Below are 22,200 nucleotides of genomic sequence, written 5' to 3' on the forward strand. Positions count from 1 at the left end.
TCATCCCAGACCAATTATAATGAGAACCTCTGTAGGAGACCCAAACATCAGTGATTTCTAAGCAGTTTAATGATATAGTTAAGTGGTTCTTAAGTGAGTATTGGGGAAAAGGAGTGTCCTGAGATGATTTGCAAATATCCTCCTGAACTCTTTTCAAACCTGAAATAATAACAAAGCCCATATTTTGCATTCCAGTAAAGAACCCACCTGCCAATTCAGGGGGACATAAGAAACATGGGTTCGGTCCCTGGATCGGGAAGATCCCATGGAGAAGGGTATGGCAACCCACTCCAGTACTCTTGCCTGGAGAATCTCATGGACAGAGGAGTCTGGAGAGCTGCAGTCCATAGGTTTGCACAGAATCGGATGTGACTGAAGTGACTTAGCACTCGCACACACACAGTTACACGCATACCACACAGGAACTAACATGGGGCTTTCCCGGTGGTGCTAGTGTAAAGAACCCGCTGGCCAGTGCAGGAGACATAAGAGACTTCAGTCTTCAGGTCACGAAGATTCTCCTGGAGGAGGGCATGGCAACCCACTCCAGTACTCTTGCCTGGAGAACCCCATGGACAGAGGAGCCTGGAGGGCTACAGTCCATTGGGTCACAAGGAGTCAGACACTACTGAAGCGACTTAGCGTGCACGCCCGCATGAACTAATGTGAAATGAAAGTCAAGAGCCTTTTATTCACAAAGTTGACTTGTTTGTGCTTATTTGAGATAGCTCGTATCTCCCTATTTAGTCCTACTGACAGTCTGGGGTAGGTGAAGTGAGGAGGCCACATGCGTATTATCCTGCTATCAAATGTGCCCATAGAACAGCAGCATCAGCACCTCCCATGTAGACTTGGCTTCACGGAACAAACTTAAGAAACTTGATATACGTGGAAACTGGTAACCTACTGCAAGGAAGAAACAAATTGTACTCATGTTTCAAGGGATGTGATTTTCACTGGTTGCATGTAAACAACAAATAGTTTGCCTCGTTCACAATGAGAACACATAGGTACATTTGTGTTCTTTGAGCTCTCCTGATGCTTACAAACTGTTCAACTAAAGAGTAAGAGGGCAAGTCCGTGTACCCGAGCCCAGCAGCCCGGAGCCTGCCTCTGTAAAATACGTACCTTGTACACTAGGTTTCTGACATGGCAGTGACTGCCCAGACACCAGTTGGACTTTTTTGTAGTGTAATCAACTATAACTTAATTTCCTTTCTGTTTTTTGGAAAGGAATAGGAAATGTAATCAGAATTCACAGTGAACTGGATTTCACCAAGAAACGTTTGGCATTATAGTTACTGGAGGACTAGGATCAGATTACAGTGATTTGATGGAATCTCAAAACTTAACCCTCCCACATCCTCACATATATTGTTAAGAAATAGATCATTGAAAAAAAATAAAATCATTGCTTCATTGGCTGACAGTCATTAATGATATTCAAGCATCTTCCTGTCATTAGTGGAAGTTCAGGGTGATCAAAGAAAATGACATATTCATGTCTGTCCAGCTAATATTAAATAGTATTAAGTACTATACTATTTAATATATGTTGATTTTCATGCCAACTCTGCAATAGTGAAACTAATTGTGGAAAATGCACAATTGTAAAAATCATGAGCTGGTAAATAGAAAATGAAAGGAGAATTAAACATGTCTTTAGTATTGTCTCTACTCTCCAATTAGCTGATAATCATCTTTAGAGTACAGACATTATTTTAAGACCTGAGAAGAGCATCTAACTCTTGCTGGAATATGAGCTGCCTGAGCATCTCACTGTGACAGTGCCTTAAGGGCTATAGACACCCCTCCTCCTTGAACCCTGTGAAATGTCACTGACTTCCCCTTGACTCTTCAGAGTAGGGTTTTGCTACTAATAATCCAAAAAGAGTCAGCAGGAAGAGGAGGAGGTGAGGAAGAAGAGGCAGGGCTCACAGTGCTGAGCAGAAAGGAAGGCAAGCCTAGAAGCAGCAGCAGATCCCCCCTGTCAACAGCCAGGAGCCTCTTGGGTTTCAGCCTGAGGATAAAGGAAGTAACAGAAGACAGCGGGGTATAAAAAGATGAAAAGAAAGCAAAGGGAGGTAACCAAGGGGATAAGATTAAAAGATCAAAAGGGTTAAAAAAAAAAGGCAACGGTTTTAGTATTAGTGACATTATTCCTTCCACTAAAATAGTGTCCAGAAAGAGAAATTTTAAGCTTACATAATTAAAATCCACCATGGTCTTGGTTTCATTTTTCACAACAAGGCCAATACATTAGGTCTATCTTGGGATGGAGGAGCACTGGGAAGTTCTAGAGACTAAGACTTTTGTCTGTTGAGCTATCTGGAGTTCATTTCACACACCACATGCAAACCAGCACCAGTGAACTGTTCTGAGGAGAAAGGGTTTTGCCTTGTCCCCCTCCTCCCATTTAAACATCGGGAGAGGGGACTGCCCTGGTGGTGCAGTAATTAAGACCGCACGCTTTCAAGGCAAGGGTGCAGGTTCAAGCCCTGGTTGGGGGAACGAGGATCCCACATGCCACGAGGTCAAGAAAAACAGACATTAGGAGAAAATTATTTTCAAAGGCAAAGCCCTTTTTTCCACAGAAAGAGAGAGCTCAAATTGGAGCCTCAGAATCAAATGAAAACCAAAATCAAAATGTGAGCACTTTAAGCAAGACCCGAGGTGTGAAATACTATAACTGCTATCACAGGTTATCTACCAGTTCTATAAGGCACAGATTTGACAATCATATCAGATAGGTAAATAACTAAAAGAGAACACAGATGTTATGAAATGAGAAGTAAAATCAGCTCTTTCATCTCGTGGTGTCACATAAAGTGTAGCTTTGAAAAGTACGTTGGACTAATGAGAAGCTAAAAGGATGCCGACTCTGGGAAGGCACACTGTGAATAGGGTGGAGCGTCCCCTTTTCTGGAATAATGGGGGCTGGAAAATGTGAAAAGGCACACAAAGAAGCAGTAAAGTTTAGGAACAAGACAAGGATAGAATCAGAAATGCTCAAAAGCCGTTCATATCTATTCAAATTCTTACCTGCATCATCTCACTTCACCCTAAAATCAACCTCATGAGACAGGATCTGAGGTCACCCCTTCCTTAGTGATGAGGGAGGAGAAAGCTCAGAGGTGTTACTGAGCCTCCTGAAGGTCATTTGTCCTTTAACGGAGTCAGGCCAGAGGGGAGTCTGGGGTAAGACCTCTGGCCTTTCTACCTCGAAAGTCTTCCTATTTTATCACTGTTCTGTCCTGCCTTCCTAAGAGAATCCACTGCAGAGAATGAGCACACGACAAAATGTGCTAACAGGAGGGAAAGGAGCCTGATGGGAACACATAGTCGCTCTAGGCATGTGGTCGTGGAGGTTCAGGAAAGAAATCCATAAATTGATGACGGGAAGAGAACAACATTGATTCATGTGAGGGCCAGTCAGAGCTTTTTCAGCATTTTCCTGAGCATTTGGTTGTCCGTTCCCTCATTTCCTGGGAGGTGGAGCTTGTCTCCACTTTCCTGATGAAGGAAACCATAGGTGAGAAAGGGAAACTTGTCCTTACTGCGAAGGGAAAAGTTGATACTAAAGACAATACTAAAGACAAAGGCAAGAGGGAAGAACTTTCCAGCAAAGGGAACAACGTGTGCAAAACTTTGCAGTGAGGGTGTGGGGAGAGGGGAACTGGTCCATTGAGAATCAGAGACAAGATTAGCATGGCTGAAGCTGAAAGAGCAAGGCAGAAGTGCAGCAAGAGCCTGGTGAGGCAGGAGGGGTCCAGACCCCTTGAAAGCGCACTGGGACATGCCGTGGATTTTAGACTTTATTATAAAAGCAGTGAGAATCCACTGGAAGATTTTGAGCCAGAAAGGGCATGATTGGATCTGTGTTAATGAAATAGTCTAAGAGAGAAAGGGGAAGTTTGTCAGGATGTGGGCAGTAAAGATGGAGAAAGGGAAATGGATTTGAGAAAATTTTAGGTAACATTACCAGTATTTGGTAATGAATTGACTATGAGGAATGAAGAAGAAAAATGTGTAGGAGATGTTCCCTAACTTTCTGATTTCTATAATCACGTGCTTAATGAAGCTTATCACTGAGATAAGAAATCCTAGTAGAGGACTATATTTGAGGAGATGAGTTTGGTCTTGAACATTTTTAAGACCAGATGTCTTATCTGAAGAGGAACAACTCAGTAGAGACGTCACATAGGCAGTTTGAAATCCAGATCTGGATCTCAAAGAAAAGTGAAATTTAAGTTAGGTCCTTCTACCATGCATTTCCTGTTACCTAATACTTTATTGTAGTGATTTGATTGACTACTCTTTAGAAAATATGCTCCATAAAGATTGCAACATGTCTGCCTGGTTTATTGCTAGATCTCCAGCACCACATACTGTACCTACAAAGGAAGTACCCACGAAATATTTGTTGAACTGAGCCAACACCTCAAACTCTAAGTGATGTTCTAAACAGCTGCTCAGGCTCAGCTGATTCCCCCACTTTTACTGTGGCCTGCACTCACTGGTCTCCCTGGCTCTCAACTTGTATCTCTGTACTCTGGTTTTCCTACTGCCCTCCTGAGCTGTACATCCCACTGTTTCCTTGAAGGGTTTAGAAGTTGATCTACAAGCTTTAGCTCTGCAAGCTTTAGCTTTCCCATTGTTTTAACCCCACTGCAAGAACTTCCCACTTCAAGAGAAGGGTTCAGAGAAGAGTAATAAAATTAAGTCTCGGGTTGGGGAGATTTGGATAGACAGGAGTAAGAAGTTGTTCCTGAAGACAAGGCTCAGAAGCACGGTGCAGGGCTTCCCTGGTGGCTCAGTGGTGAAGAATCCACCTGCCAACGCACCAGGAGGATCCCACCTACCACAGAGCAACTAAGCCTGTGCCCCACAACTGCTGAGCCTGTGCTCTTGAGCCCAGAACTGCAACCATTGAGTTCACGTGCTGAAACGACCGAAGCCCACATTCCCTGGAGCCCGTGCTCCACAACAGGAGAAGGCATCTCTCTCCTCAACCAGAGAGAAGCCTGCACAGCAATGAAGAGCCAGCACAGCCAAAAATAAATAAGGACGGAGCTGAGGAAGGGACTTGAATGGGACACAGAAATAAGAGAAAAGTTTGGCTAGATAAGGTCATACACTCTGAATGTCAGAACAAGAAATTGGGATTTGAAAGGGATGGCAATGTGGAAGAGCTGTGGGTTCCTAAAGGGCATGACATAGAGCCCCGTTTTAGGGAGACTCATCTGGCAGCAGCCTTCAGGATTAATCAAAGAGATAAGAGATCAAAGGCAAAGGACCAGCTAGAGGCTGTTGCATAATGCAGGTGTGAAGAGATAAGACACTTTACTAGGCAGTGGAAGTGGACAATCTTGGAGATGAAGATAAATGGAGAAACCTTGGAGAATGATTGTCTGGAAAGCAATGGGAGATGACCCCCAGATTCCAGACTCTGTTGATAGCTGGGAGACTAATGGTGCCTCTGACAAAAAGGAGGTCTTTGTTTTCTATGGAGAAAAATGAAATGAAAGAAAATACTCACGGCACTTTTGTTCTGGGTCATCTTCCTGTTAAAAAATTCACAGCAGTGGTAACCTCTGAGAAACTGAGCAGCTTCATGTAAATTGACTTTAAAATATGTTTCTCATTGGAATCTTGTACTTCCCGATGATACCAGAGAGACAGAAGTTTGATTCTGTTAGACATTTCATCCGGTGTGAGATCACTTGTCTCATTCACTTCAGAGACAAGTCAGCTGACTAGTCTCTAAATTATTATACCTCCATAAACCTGTACACCTTCTCTCTCCCCAAGTTGCAGAGATGGAAAAAACCTTTTTACCTTTTCAGACATAAGTCTAAAGCAAAAATTTTTCTTCCTGGTTTACATTAAGTTTATCAGTAAATAAGATGGAAAATAGAAAGATAGAAGCAGAAATTCCCATGTAAGCAATCATGGTGTTCATATGAATTCATATGCTTATATCTTCCTAGGTTATAGATGGTAAATTTCACTAGAAAGTTGAATTCTACATTGTCATCACTTCATAAATATTAAAAAAAATAACAAAAAGTGACTCATTTGATTATGAAGAATTCATATAAATCAATACAATCTATAAGAGTTCATGTGGATAAAATTCCATCTTGATAGTATTATTATCAAAATGATCTGGCAAATTCAATTCCAATGACCGACTGGTTCCAATGCAATAAAATTTCTAAGCAGTAAAATTTCACCATAACAAAACTTGAGGGATTTAGTCAAATTGTATCCTATACAAGCTTAGAACTACATGCTTTTCATTTAGTAGCAAAAATAAGATAATCATTGAAACTGCTCTCATTTCTTAAAATGTTATAAATGAACTAAATCACGGTGCTAGTTTGACTCCCAGGAATTGTTCAAAGTGGTCTCCTCACAAAATGTACAAGAGAGTTGATCATTTATTTAAAAGAAGAGAAATGCTCATCCAACTATAAAACAGCTATGTCAAATGCTGTGCTTCGTAGGTCCATTTATTGAAGAGTCTCCATAAGCTGTATTAAACCTGCAGCCGCAACATTCTTCACACTTTGCCCTTTTTTCCCCTCGAGTCATCCATGTTAATCATTGACAATACTACAGTCATCTCAGATGAGAATTAGCCAAGATCAATGGCTTATCTTTTGACTAACGCTTTCTTCCTTGTAGTTAATGGCTTATCAAAGATATTCTCAAACATATAAGTTTGTGTTATACACCGGACAAGGTAGCATATACAAGATACATGTAAAGGTCTATTTCCTAGAAAAACAGTAGCTGGAGTGACCTCATCAATTCACTAATCCCTACCATAATGCCATCTATAAAGCAAAAATTCCTTTCAAGAGTGTGGAATGGATTAACATAATGTTCCTTTTAAAAGAGAAAAATTGCAAAATTAAGCTTTTTTGCATGGAAACAATAGGGAAGAACTTCAGAGAGAAGGTAAGAAAATAACTTTTTTTTTGCTTTTTCCTGACATTAAAAATTGATTTTTTTTTTTTTTTTTTTGCCCATTACCTTTCAGTTCATCCTCACATAGGATACATTGATATTACAGAACTGTATTCACAGTGAAATGCAGATCTGTTTTATCTTTCATTTATATAATACTGGCTAACGTTCACCCCTGCACAGTTCCAGCTGCCCAGAACACTGAGCCACCATAGCTTCCTTGTCTTCCTTTCTGGTCATATCTACCAAGTCGCCCTGTTTGGTCAGGTTACTTATTTAATTAATGTCCTTCATCCCAGGCCTTGCTCCACCTCCCCACACTTCTTTCTAGCACACATCCTTTCTCACCCCATGACTACAACCACCTTTGTCACTTCCTGTCCCCCATCTCCTCCTGCACTCAGCTACCAGCGTGACCTTCCCACAGCACACCCATTATTAGTGTATCTAGTCTTCTGCAGGCAGCACGATTCCCAGAGGAATATTTTTACACAGATCTTAAAGAATGCTTGAGGGGGGTGCAGGTGCAAGACATTTCTCACAGGGAAGTAACCCAGAAACTTCCTGGGACTGAAGTTATCCCGCCTCCAAATGCTTATCTTGGATATTCAAAGTTATTGAAGCCATCAGGCTGAAGTGGATGGTCCTGAGCAGGTGCCAGTGATGAGAAGACATGACCCAGGGCCCTGAGAAACAGCCCCCTAGGCCCAGCAGTTAGTCCAATAAAACCCCTGTAGGCATCTGTGGAGCCCCCGCCCTCCAGTCCTCCCCCAGAGAAGAAGTTGTTTCAACATACACCCAAAGTCAGAACAGATCCGTTCCTCATCGGCTGTGGTCCTCTAAGTGACGTTGCAAAAGCTCATACTTAATAAAAATTGTGTTCTGGCATCAGATGATGTCTCCTTTTTCCCAGCCACTTTAGGCCTTGAGGTCTCTTTGGACCTTTGCTGAGTAACACAAAAGATTTGTGCATCTCCTTTTCTCTGTGAGGGAAGCCTTCCTATAACACCAATCAAAACATGCACTTTAAGGATGTACAGAGTGCAAAATCAGTCATCCCGTCGGTTCACATGACAAAAAAAAAAAAAAAAGGCAATCTACTATAGAGATATTTGATGTTACAAATGATTAAGGCCTTCAGAAAAAAAATAAAAGAAACTTTGGGAAAGCGGGGAATGATGCCATTTCCTAAATGCAAAACTTTTTCTCACATAAAAAGCCTATCATCTGTAAAGTGATTTACCACTTACAAAATCCTTCCACATACATTTTTCTCACTTAATTCCCATAATAATTTTGTGACCTGTTGTGATACTGCTTTACAGATATGGAAATTGACCCTCAGAGAAATTAATCAGGATGCTCCCTGATCTCAGAATTAATAAGTGACAATCTTGAGTTAAATCTGTGTCTTATTTCCTAATTCAGTGCACTTTCCAGTTTCCCATACATTCCTTATGTAGGTAGTTCCATGCGACTTTAAGAAGTAGAGTGAAATGTTATTTTATCTATCATTTTCTGTAAGTTATAAGGAACAAATGGTGCATACAATGTGTGTCATTTCCCATATAGTCATTACTTTTCTTTTTTTTATTTATTTTTTAATTGAAGGATAATTGCTTTACAGAATTTTGCCCTTTTCTGTCAAACCTCAACATGACTCAGCCATAGGTATACATATTCCCCTCCCTTTTGAACCTCCCCCCCATCTCACGCCCCAACCCACCCCTCTAGGTTGATACAGAGCCCCTGTTTGAGTTTCCTGAGCCATACAGCAAATTCCCAATGGCTATCTATTTTACACATGGTGATGTAAGTTTCCATGTTACTCTTTCCATACATCTCATACTGCATTTCAAGATCATAATTAAGAGGTTTGTTTGTCAGAAAGAATGTGGGGCCATGTTAAAGTGTTTTATTTTGCTACACCTAACTGCTTGCAGGCTTTATGCTGCTTCTGCCACATTATCAAAGGATATTTCAATGCCAAGACCGTTGCTAGAAACTTTCTCTGACAATGTGCCATCTACCATATGTCATCACTTCTCCTTTGCCTTCAGAGTGAAGACGTACTATTCAGTAATGTAACAGGAACAAAACTATTTGCCCGTTGTGATACTCACACACACACACACACACACACACACACGTAATGAGAATACTGGAGGCGGGAAAGGAAGGGTGACTTCTATTAGGTCTGTTTGCAGACACCACTTCATTGTTTCTGTTACAAGGGATGAAAGAGTAGTCTGCATGTCTCAGAACTGAAATTTACTGACAGGTGGCACTCATGTGACCAGTGTTTGACTAAGGGAAAATGTGAGTTTCTTCTTTTTTTCTGACTGGTTTCTATGTCAAAGCACAAAAACACCAACTGTTAACCCACTTCAAGCAATAATAATGTAAAATCATTAAGGGGCTTTATAGTTTACAAAGTCTTATTGTATTATTTTCTTTAATCATAAAGCCATCCATTAGATAGAGCAGTTACCCCCAATTTATAGATGTGAAAGCTGAGGTCTGTTGACTTGGCCATGATCATATAGCTGTTATTTGACTTGGACTCAAAATTTCTCATCCCAAGTCTCTTCACTTTTTCACAGATTCTGAGATGACTGAACACACACACACACACACACACACATCCTTGTGACTTGCAAGAAATAGGAATGATGGCAAAGAAAGCCTGAAAAAGTGGAGTTATATACATAGTCATTTTTGCTGCTCCTGACATTTCTACATGTGTTCTCATGTAGAAATGAAACACCACTACCGCGTGGTGGTGTTTTCCTTAAAGTCTAGCACTTCAATATTGCATTTTTCAAGCATGTGAATGAACAATGTCCAGCTGCCCCTAAAGACCAGGTTGACATAATATGAGCTCTTTGTTTACTCGCTGAATAGGCACAACTTGTGCCCTGCCAGCTGCTGTGTCCACACTCTTAACCTTGTTCTGTAAGACCCACCTGTACAAGTGGCTGAATAATGAATTCCACACTTAGATTTGTCTTGAGATCTTCTGTTAAGATTAAATCGGACACTATCTCTGAGCATGAATAATATACCACTCTCTGAAATAGATTTGGACCACTGCAGCCAGATGGACATGGACTTCAAAACACTACAGTGAGAAGGAGTATATTTATGGGGAGCTTCTTAGATGAAGAAACTGCTGAGACAGAGAAACATTTAGTGCCACACTCAGGATGCCAAGTAACAGGTCTGGGTGTGTTAGAATTTGGAATGTGAACAATTGCCCGGTCCTACTCATTTCATTTCAGATAGTACATTGCTCTGAGATTATGGTGTGAAAACCAGATTACATCCTTTTTACTGGCGGGAGAAATGATTCGTAAAAGACATCTATCCAGAGAAATGGGCTTCTTAACTTTGGGAACTGATGCCAGAATCACTTGAGATCCTGCAGAAACTTTGGTAGTAATTTAAATATCGAAAAAGACAAGCCCATGACTCAATGCAGAGAGAGCCTTTTCTGTACATGCTCCCCCTTTGCACTAAACTTGAAGGTCAGTCCTTTTCAGGACTTAGAAGCCACTTGTAGTTTCACTGCATAAGCCACTGGCAATCATCAGACAATATGTCAACAAAAACTCGGAAACTCATAGTATTTAAATAACGTCTTCATGCTTTAATCAGTGCAGTCATTAAGGAGAGTTTACATATGTGCTTTACTCCTAGTCAAACAAAAACAAGCACCTCCTCATGCCCTGATGAAAGTGAACCTTATTTAAACATGGGCGGAGCATGTTGTTGCTGGATTGAGGGAAAGGGACCATGTTGGGTTTGCCTGAACGTTTCCTGTTCTGTTTGTAGACAGAACCTTGAGATATCTGGAAGTGCAAGTCTGCTGCCTACAGTGATAGCTATTCTTCTGGAAATTTGATTGTGAATGGACTGTGGCATCGGACTTGTTTGTTCCAAGTGACCTTATCTCAGCATCAAAACTTGACCTAGAGGGGTGGGGGGCGGGGAGGGAGGCTCAGGAAGGAGGTACTATAGGTATAATTATGGCTGATTTGCATTGCTGTATGGCAGAAACCAACACAACACTGGAAAGCAATTTTCCTCCAATTAAAAAATTAAATTAAATTTAAAAGCTTGGCTCGGGGCCTGGAGGGCATGCCTTCTCCCTTCAGTCGGGAGAAGCAGGGGCCAGAGCAAGAGTGGAATGACATGTGTGACGGAAAGTGGGGAAGCCACTTTTCGTGGAGAGGCGCTCCCTACCACAGAGAATGCTGCTTCTAAGCTGTTTAAATTTGGTCTGCAGGGGATTATTTCATGATCCTCGAGTGCTTCCTGCATCTGTTTAGTCTTAAATGCTTCCTAAAACATTTTTCAAAATCCACTCGTGATGTTCTAATCCTTCCTAATACATGCACTGCTTAAAATGCAACTCTTCTTTTTTTAAATCCTAGCTTTGAAAATGCAAATAAATGTGTGAGTCTTAAGAACAGATTGGAAAAAAAAAAAAAAAGGGGGCTGGTGGATGCATAACTGAATGTCGAGGGTCCTATGTTTCATGCACCTTACAGAAAACTTCAATCTGTGTCTGTCTGGTCACTTCAATAAGAAAAGTTAAGGCATTGCTGTTACAGCCACTTCTAGGCTGGATCAGGGTAAAATAAATGTATCGCACTCCCTCTACTGGCTCTGAAGCTGCAGCAGCTTATTAACTAGACCTATTTTTAGACGTATTTCCCCATTTAAAAAAAAAAAAGTGATGTGTAGAAAAAGCAAGCAAAAACTGGGAACGCTATTAATTTTACTATTCATTTAAAATGTCAAGGAAAGCAAACATCTGCTCAATGCCATTGGTTAGGATGAACAAGAAAGCCGGCTTGTCTTAGGCTTTGCGGCAGAGTACTAAGGGGCGAGGGGTGCCTCCCCCTCCCTGAAGCATATCTCTAACAGCCTTGTAAAAGTTACTCATGCATGCGTCTAAGTCACTTGAGTCGTATGCGACTCTGCGACCCCATGGACTGCATCCCGCCAGATTCCTCTGTCAGTGGGATTCTCCAGGCAAGAATACTGCAGTGGGTTGCCATGCCCTCCTCCAGGGAATCTCCCTGACCTAGCCTTGTAAAAATTACTCAGTCCTTTTCAAATGCTGAAATAATCTTTTCCCACAGCTCAATGAACCAAAATAAGTATGTTTTGTGTGTTCAAAACAGTCCGGGAAGGCAACAACATTTGTCTGACTTGGTTGATGTGGGAAGGAGCAGAGGGGCTGTCTTTCTCCTGGTGTCAGAAAGGAAAGCTAAAGGATCATCAGCTGAAACACTACAGCCCAGAGGAGGCCACCTCCTTGCTGGAAAGCATGGTCCTCCCAAGCCTGGAAAAGACTCACAGCCATGTGGGATCTCACAGCAGCAGTCCTGCTCGCACCCGGAGAGGAGGCTACCAGGAGGCAGACGCCCCAGGTGTCGGCTCCTGCGGCCCCAGCCCCACCTCACTCTGGTTGATCAGTGTGTCGAGATTCTCCTGCAGAGCCTGTTTTCTGCCTGCGCTCTGCTCTCTGCTTTCCACTCTTTCTTGCTTTCTTCCCCAGGCGTCTGGATGCCAACCGCATCAGCTCCGTGCCCCCCAGCTGCTTCAGCGGCCTGCATTCCCTGAGGCACCTGTGGCTGGATGACAACGCGCTGACGGAGATCCCGGTCCAGGCTTTTAGAAGCTTATCAGCGCTGCAGGCCATGACCTTGGCCCTGAACAAAATACACCACATACCAGACTATGCCTTTGGAAACCTCTCCAGCTTGGTGGTTCTGTAAGTTTTATTGATTTTTCCCCCCTAACAGTTTCTAAATTCACTAAGACCTTGTAATTCTCTGTGGGACCTTGACCTTAGAATGATAGCCCTTCAGACTTTGAAGAGGGACATTTTAAGGGAGGGAAACCCCCCAAAATGACTCTAAATATTTAATCGTGTAAAAGAATTAAACAACATTTATCGAGCACCTGGTAACTGCTAAGCACTGCTAGGCATTCAGAAATAACAAAATATGACCTCTCTCGCAGGGAAACCATTGTATATTACACGGGTAATCACCACACTGTATAGTTAGTCCCATGACCAAAGTTAATAAAAATCCCTTATTTCTGATACTAATTTGTAATGCAGGTCACATTGAAATACGCCCTTCTTATTATTTAATAAGTACCTCTTGAACCCCTTCCAAGGTAACAGAAGCAAGGGACAAACCCTTAACAACAAGTTGTGCATTTGTAAGGCTTTTTCCCTTTGAGATCTAGATTTCATTATTTTAAGTAAACTAAAATAATCTCAAGTAATAGTTGGAAAAATAAACGGTTCAAGAGGGCAGCAGTATGCCCCACGTGTATAATACAGTAGTCAGTGCTGCAGAGGACAACAGGAGCTGCTTGAAAGGCTCGAAGGTGAGCTTGCTTCGAGGAAAGCGGCTGCTGCGCTGTTTCTGCCTTTGCTGCATTCCTGCCCCCAGCCCACCGCGGGCTTCAGTCATTCCACTTTTCTTGATGATGGGCCTGTCTCTTGCCCTATGGTGTGTACTCCTTTGAGGGCGGGCCAGCATCTCATCCATCTTTTGAGGTTCCCATCATGTGTTGGCTGTAAAAGATCCCCAATAAGTGCCACATAGATCTCACATGATACCAGCATACATTTATTAGAAAGCAACCTTTGAAAGGATCGGACATGTGGGGTGACATTAACAAATTTCTATCCTGAAGTTCATATACAAAGATGATGCTTTTGGTGCTTTAATGTTTCCCTCCACTAGAGGGAATGAATTTACAGAAATTCAGCTCTTCTCTCCCCCCCGACCTCCTTAAGCCCATTTCCCAAAAATCCCTCTGGGACTTGGTCCAGTTTTCAGTTATGCACACAGCTGTTCTCACTGGCCCTGATGTAACCGACTTATCATTGAGCCAAAGATGATAATCAAACACATTTATACTATGACAAGGTAACTAATCTCCTTGGGCAGTCAAAAAATCTGATCCCCATTCTCTGTGGCTGAAATTGTTGTTTCCTATTAACCTGTGGCCCCACCCTGGCAAAGCAACCACGATAAGCAATCAGCTTTGGTAGAAAATTTGCTGCATACACCTCGGACCACCTCCTCTCCACCCTCCATTTGTCGATGTTGGTCAGAATCTCTATTTAACATTCTGTATCCCAAAGCCACACTGAGCAACCTGAATTTACTTTTTCCAGCCTTGTTGCTAATCCCACAATTATTATTCACTCCATGATATCTCAAACCCAAAAGGTAAAACTGTGACTGTTAAATTCTGTGGTATAGGGTCATCTCTGGTAAGAGTGAACGGGGCGTAAAACCTTCAAAGCAAGCAAACAGAAATGTTAAACAAAGCATTTCTTACATATAATTAGTACATTCTTTAGAGTAAGTGTTTTTGGATTTCAGCAATCAAAACGTTTTGCCTCACTTTCCCTGTGCAATGCGCCTTCCTGACTGTCTGTAATGTTCTCCTGCAGACATCTCCATAACAATAGAATCCACTCCCTGGGAAAGAAATGCTTTGATGGGCTCCACAGCCTAGAGACTTTGTGAGTTGACCTTTTATTTGTTGCCCTTTTCTCAGTGTTTTCATGACTATTTGGAAGGAATCAAAATAGCCTTAAAGTCAAAATTGCTATTTGGTTTGGTTAATTTGCCTGAGCTCTAAACAGATATTTACAGTGGCTTTATCTTACGCCCCTATACACACTCTACAGAGCCAAACCATAAAACTGAGATTTTATTTTAATCTAACCAGGGTGATAAATTAGTTGGAATAGTTAGAAGCTAAATGAGATGTCCTCTACTGAGCAGGGACTGTTTGCTCAGGAATGTGTACTCTCTGTCAGGGATCAGTTGAGTATTGTCACTCAGGCTCACCATTCATGAGTTAGGCCCTCCCCACTGAATGAGAGGATGCAAACGAGCAAGTGCCAGACTGTCCAATCAGAGAGGAACAGGCATCTCATCGGCAAACAGTGGAGGTTCCTGCAGGAACAACTCGAAAGTCTAAAACGTAATAACAGCTACCCTTTATTGAGTGTGTCTCTAACCAAATATTGTACTGAGCATTCAGCACACATGGTTTCAAATCAGTCCTACAACCATCCTATGGGAACAGGTACTATGACCCCTTTTTAGGCTCCAAGATTTCCCTAAGGGTCCAGTGGTTAAGACTCCACACTTCCAATTGTGGGGGGCTCAGGTTCAATCCCTGGTCAGGGAAGTTCTTCATTCTGAGTGGTACAGCCAAAAAAGAGAGCAAGAAAGAGAGAGAGAGAAAAAGATAACCATTTTTAGGGTCCAGTACAGTTATTTATCAACATGACATAGTCAGTTAGCAGCAAAACTGAGGCTTGCTTCCTTCTCTAATTTGACTCCAAAATCCATGTTTGGGGCTTCTCAGGTGGCTCAGTGATAAAGAAACTGCCTGCCAATGCAAGAGACGAGAGTTCGATCCCTGGGTCAGGAAGATCCCCTGGAGAAGGAAATGGCAACCCACTCCAGTATTCTTGCCTGGGAAATCCTATGGGCAGAGGAGATTGGTGGGCTACAGTCTGTAGGGTCACAAAGAGTCAGACATGATTGAAGCGACTTAGCGTGCACACAAAATAAGCCGCACAGAATCACTGAATCTACAACACCAGCTCTGACCTGGACAGCAGAAGGCTGTGACCAAAGAACGCCTCTCCTGCGGCCTTGGAGCCCGCTGTTCATTTGCATATGGAACTTAGCGATATGTACCTGGTCAGCACAGCGTCTAACCGGACCTGCGTTCACTCATTTCCTGAGGGACCTAACAGCTGTCCTTCCAGGTTACTAAGTCACTGCGTTTCCTCTGAGAAGGGAGGAACCATCCTCATGTGGAGATGCCAAAGGTCACTGTGTCTAGGCAGGACTTTGAAGTCAGCTTAATGGCACAGGCAAGCTGTTCCCATCAGCTGCTTGGAAAAATTAGAAATTCTCCTTTAATTACACAAGGGTTGGACTGGGGATCTTAGCAATGGAAAGCACCTTCCAGTCCTTTTCAACTCAATAGGAACAGAAAACAAGATGGGCTTTGATAGGTTATTTCCATAAATAGTCTTTATTTTTTTTTTTTTCCCCATGTTTGACATGAGGACCCAGGATTGCAAATTCAGGCAATTCATACATTCAGGGCAAATTCATGTAAGTCTCAATGTCCCCTCTTCCCTCACTTTGCCCAGGGCTCCAGAGGATAGGTAAAATAACCAATTTATTCCCAACATCTTCCTTTCCGTCACTAGAAATCTGAGTAACTTATAAGGATCCAATCCTCATTTAATCAAAACAGAGCATCTGGAGAGACTTACAAACAGGAAGAAAATTTATGTCCACAAAAGACACAAGTTTCCTGCCTGCTGTATAGCTTAAGGATGGTTTGTGCCAGACAAGTAGGAATCTTGATTCATGTTTAACTCGGTCAAATTATCTCTCTCTTAAAATTAAATAGCAATTCTTCCCCACAGAGGAAGATCTAACCACATCTGATTGCCTGACCAAAAGGTTTTTCTGCGTCATCTGGGAAATCTGCCTTTCCCAGAGATCAGGAGGCAATTACTTTTTCATATGGAAATGTAGATCAGAGATGGAGTAAGTCTATAAAGCACTTGTGAGTAATGGAATTGAAAAGCCATTTGTGTCATAACAGAGAGACGAATGACTTGAGATTGATGGTCTGGTCATTCCCTGTCCATGCATGAAGGACGATAGAGCTTTGCCTCACAGACCAGGAAAACGAATCCTTATTTGTGACCATGTGGATATTCTAGACCTGATGTCCTTCTTCAGAGCACCCTGTATCACATCAGCACCTGCAGATGCAGGCCATCACCCTGGACTTCAGGCTGGGAGAAAGGCCGGAACTGCACCTGAGTCAGGAATGAAGCCTCCTTCCTAGAGGTCCTCTCAGGAGAGCCTCTGAAAAGCGACGGGCCAAAGTCAGAGGGTGGAGGCGGGGCCAGGAAAGCAGAGGCGGTTGAGCAGGGCACACAGTCGTTGGCAGCTTGGTGAGCCAGGTTCAGGAGAAGAACGGCATCAGCCAGCCATAAACACCTGGCCTCACGCTCTAGACACTTGGACATTCACAATGCCGTACATGTCCTTTAAAAAAAAGTGCTTATTTTGTATTAGGGTATACCCAATTAACAAACAATGTTGTGATAGTTGGGTGAACAGAGAAGGGACTCAGCCATACATGTACATGTATCCATCCTCCCCCAAGCTCTCCCCTCCCATCCAGGCTGCCACACGACCTTCAGCAGAGTTCCACGTGCTATCCACAGTAGGTCCTTGTTGGTCATCCATTTTAAATATAGAGTGTGTACATGCCCATCCCAGACTCCTTCCCTTTTTTTAATGCCCAGGGCCATTGAGCCTTGACTCTTTGAAATCTCTCAGAATCAGTCTAATGATCATTTCAGTGCAGATACTTGTAGAATGATGGTGCTCAGCGAGCCAACAAAGTCTCTCTCCTTAAAGAGAAAGAATTGCTATCAGTGATACTGATCCATTGGAAGATCGTATTAACTTTCCTTGTAAATGTCATGTACATGAATTTTTAAATGAAAAACTGAACATGCTATTTACTTATTTTCAGAGATTTAAATTATAATAATCTTGATGAATTCCCCACTGCAGTCAGGACACTCTCCAACCTTAAAGAACTGTAAGTAGGACACATTTAGTGGGAGAACTATTCTTTGTGAATGTATTTTAAAATGTGTTTGACTACTGTATATAATATGACTAAGAAGAATTTGAAAGGTCATATAAATGATGGTTAACTACATCTAAAATGTATTTTAATTTGATTCTATCACCAAAAATAGCAGATAATCTTTTAAAATTTATGATGGATTTCTCTGTGTTTATTAGGAAAAAAGTATGTATTTCTCTAAGCTATTCTCTTTTCCTAAGTCATATTTTTCCAACATTTATATATGCTCTATAGGTATGTAGAGAACTATATTGGAATTCACTAATTTGCTGAGCATATCCAGCAACAAACTTCTCTAGGTTGCATGAGTCTAGGACTAGATGAATACAGTGTACAGGCTTAGTATAATGTTAGATGCCTTCCTATACATTATTCCATATTCCTTTAATGCTTCATAAATATTATTTAATTTTTAAAGAACCCCACCATTTTACTATGATAAAGCTAACTTTCAGCTATTAGGTTGCATATATCATCTTTTTTATTTATAATTTAATTACTTTTCTTAATACCTAAATACATGAATAACCTTTGTGATGTTCTCACACTTGGAAAGAAAAATAAACACAGAGTCTCTTCTCTTGGCAGACAGAAATAAGACACACAGCTAAAGGAGGCAGACAGCACGGTTTGTTTATAAGAAAAGCCTCTGCGGGGTTCTGCTGCAGGACGCCCATATGGCGCTTACCCAAGAAGTCACCACTGTCAGGCTGAGGCAGCCCCAAAACTGCCACTCACCTCCTTCAGCCACAGACCCATGTAGACCAAGACCACTGACTCTGTCCGTCTGCCGATCAGATGACATCATACTGATAGATGAGAATCAATTTGTTATTACAGACTCACTGAGCTGGGGCACCTTTCTTCAGCTCAGGAAATTTTGTCCTCATAAGGAGATTATCTAAATCTCCACTTAACTGCAGCTTAAGTCAATTTTCTCTTCTCCTGGCTGCAAATGGGGTCAGGAGGAGTGATCATAATCCTTTCTCCAAAGATGGTTTCCTCTGTCTCAAGTCGTTAGACCATGATGCTCTGTTGGATAGTAATGGATGGATGGTTTCTTTTTATAATACTAGGTTATAAGTTTCCATAAAGCTCGGTTATTATTTTCAGATTCCTTATTCCTCATTCAAGATGACAGCTTGTGATTTCCTTTTCTCCTAGGGAGTGAGGGCGTGAAAGTTTCAAAATGCATGGAGGAATTTAACCTTATCCTCTGGTTACTAAAAATGCTGATTATTGCCACAGGTTTGGGGAAGGGACTATGAAATGATTTTACCCCATAGGTTATTTTCTATAAACTGTCTTTTCCTCTCTTTCTAGAGGATTTCATAGCAACAATATCAAGTCGATACCGGAGAAGGCCTTTGTAGGCAACCCTTCTCTTATTACAATGTAAGTGGTTGTAGTTCTTTTCAGTTTTTCTTTCCAGCAATATAGCATGCATTGTACTTTTAAGCATAATACAATAAATGTTCTTATTTGCCCAAGTTTTGTCTCAGTCACTGTAAAAATCCATACAGAGAAGTATATGTGGAGGTGTTTTGCTAGATTTTAGCTGAATGCTGAAGTTATATTAAAGATTCTTCTTCTAGGACCTAAAATGTTCATTGCCTTATGTTTGGTATCTTCAAATGCTTCGTCTCACTTCACAATCATCTTATGAAATGCTTTTTTGCTTATCTCTATTGTCTAAGTAGTAAAACTGATTTTTTAAATGTCAATGTCAAAGTGACCTGATCATTCAGAATTTGAACCCAAGTATAGTAGAAAAATAGATTATTATATTAAATGTTCTCACCAAAAAAGCTAAGTATGTGATAAATAACTACATGGGGGAAATTCATTCACAGTGTATGTGTGTATGCGTACTCAGTTGTGTCTGACTCTTTGGGACCCTTGGACTGTAGCCCACCAGGCTCCTCTACCCATGGAATTTTCCAGGCAAGAATACTGGAGTGGGTTGCCATTTCCTACTCCAGGGGGTCTTCCTGATCCAGCGATTGAACCTGCATCTCCTGCATTGGCAGGCAGATTCTTTACCACTGTGCCAACTGGGAAGCCCTCACAATATATACATTCAACCAATCGCCACCATGTAAATTTTAAATATACAATTTTATGCTTCAGTTAGGGCTTCTCAGGTGGCTCAGTGGGGAAAAAAAAAAAATCTACCTGCCAGTACAGGAGATGCAGGAGACCAGGTTCGATCTCTGGGTCGGGAACACCCCCTGGAAAAGGAAATGGCAATGTCTATGGGGTCACAAAGAGTAAAACACAACTGAGCATGCACAATAATACATGCATGTGTCAATTATACCTCAATAAGTTAAAATATAAGTAGATATATATATTATTACATGCAATGGAGGTCCCTTACTGCAAGAAGGAGGGGGAGATGAGAGAACTACCGTTTTATACTAAGTCTCTATACGCATTCATGTTTAAGTCCAAACACTGAGTTACTTTTATACAAACTAGGGTGTAATTCTAGAAAGATGTCTATGTTCTAGAAATGTGTATGTGAGGATTTATATGCCATAATGGCATAAGATAGAGTTACCGCTTCAAAATATGATTAATTTTGTGTTTCATATTTAGCACAAACAGAAAATTAATCATGTGTAGGTATATATAGGAAGGTGAAAATATGTAAGTATTAGTCTGGCTCTTAATTCAAAGACAACTGGCAGGTTTGGGGCATAGTATTGGCCTGAGGTCATGAGGGAGAGGTCTGAAATATGGAGGAGGGGGAGTAAGGATAACTTCTGAACAGGACTTTAAGGGCACTTCTTGGCAGATAATCCGTTGTCCTGTGCCAACTTGACGGAGAGGCTTTCTGGAACCGGGTAGCATTTGTCACAAATGAGCTGGAATCCCAATTAGCCCTGACAACTGAGAAAAAAACATACCATTCATCATTTCTGAAATGTTCTGACAGTCTGTTGGCAAACTAAGGGGGTTAAAGTTTATTGCCAACAAACATTAGTTCTCATTAGAGACTATTTACATACTGGAAGTTGGCAGATTGTATTGCCTTTCTTTGCGCCTTTTGTTTCTTGAAGCCACAGGACTGGTTTTCTTAATCACTCTTTTGATATGGTAATGACCCATGAAGAGGACTAACAGCCCCCAATATTGATTAGCACTCCTATCCGCTACATGGTGGCCATGAATGTTTTCTCCAGGAAACACCTTTCTCCTTGCTTCTGCCTCTATTTCTAGCTCTTGCTACTGCCACTCCCGCCCACACTCCCCACCCTGACTCAATTTCTTTGTTTTTCTTGTTGCATTGGCTACCCAGGCTAATTTCTACCTCTGTAGACCCCATCCTATCCGTAACTTCTTTCTATCCCCTCTGCCACTTCATTTCCCCCCTCTAAATCCTCTAGATTTTGACCAGTCTAAGACTCACCTCCCTGCCTCTACCACTAGCAGAGTGATCCCCCTGGAAGCACAGCATCCGTGTTGTCATTCTCTTGCTATGAAACACAGTCAGGGTTGTCTATTTAACTTAGACACCTACTTGTTTCACTGATATTCTCAGCTTTCTGCATGGCTCAAGCCAACCCTCCTGACCAGCCCCCCAGGTTCTCTTCAATTCCCAGTTACCAGGCAGTTCAAATATCATTACATTGAAAACACCCATAAAACAAAATATTTTTTCAGTTCTAATAATGTGTTAACTTTTAGAGCAATAATTAAATTTTAAAAATCTAATGTTACAAAACCCAGAGTAGCAAATTTCTTCTCAAATATAATTGAAGAATCCTTTATGTATGCTGTAAGATTTGACCAGAGGATATTGACCCTCATGTAAATATAGAGAATTTCATCTTCCTTAGCTAATGATATAACTGCCAGCACCTTGAATAATATTTTGCCACTCGATGGATATTCTAGATATTGGAGGTAGAGGAAGAGTCTTAAGTGTTACACAGTGAGTTCAGGCTTCCCAAGCGGCTCTTGGTAAGGATTTCACCTGTAATGTAGGAGACCGGGGTTCATTCCCTGGGTCAGGAAGATCCCCCTGGAGGAAGGAATGGCAACCCACTCCATATTCTTGCCTAGGGAATCCCATGACAGTGGTGACTGGTGGGCTATGGTCCATGGGGTGGCAAAAGAGTCAGACACGACTTAGTGACTAAAAAACAGCCAGTTCACTTGCTTTTCTCCACAGTAGCTAACATTCAAATCTGCCTTGTCAGAAATTTTCAATAGTATGGATTTCTTACCAAAAGCCTCATAATGTGAGTGAAATAGTTTTGAAGTTTACCTAAAGTCAAATAATCAAAATTACATAAATAATGTAATTTTATTTGTTGAAATTTGGAAGGAATATTCATTTGTCATTCAAGTTCTATGATAAGACATTGGTGTTTGGATTTTTTCAGACATTTCTATGACAACCCCATCCAGCTTGTTGGGAGATCTGCTTTTCAACATTTACCTGAACTAAGAACACTG

At 41.5% G+C, this 22,200-nt stretch overlaps 1 protein-coding gene across 1 annotated transcript in view; it reads left to right on the forward strand.

Moving 5' to 3' along the window:
* LGR5 (leucine rich repeat containing G protein-coupled receptor 5) overlaps positions 1 to 22,200 on the forward strand; it is a 125,235-nt gene that overhangs the window by 83,823 nt on the left and 19,212 nt on the right. Inside the window, exons 5-9 of the mRNA NM_001192520.3 lie at positions 12,545 to 12,760; positions 14,471 to 14,542; positions 17,614 to 17,682; positions 19,057 to 19,128; positions 22,128 to 22,199. Of these exons, the coding sequence (NP_001179449.3) occupies positions 12,545 to 12,760; positions 14,471 to 14,542; positions 17,614 to 17,682; positions 19,057 to 19,128; positions 22,128 to 22,199 (501 nt within the window). The remainder of the gene's footprint in view (positions 1 to 12,544; positions 12,761 to 14,470; positions 14,543 to 17,613; positions 17,683 to 19,056; positions 19,129 to 22,127; position 22,200) is intronic.

Source organism: Bos taurus, chromosome 5 (genome assembly GCF_002263795.3).
Source record: "Bos taurus isolate L1 Dominette 01449 registration number 42190680 breed Hereford chromosome 5, ARS-UCD2.0, whole genome shotgun sequence".
Taxonomy (NCBI): domain Eukaryota; kingdom Metazoa; phylum Chordata; class Mammalia; order Artiodactyla; family Bovidae; genus Bos; species Bos taurus.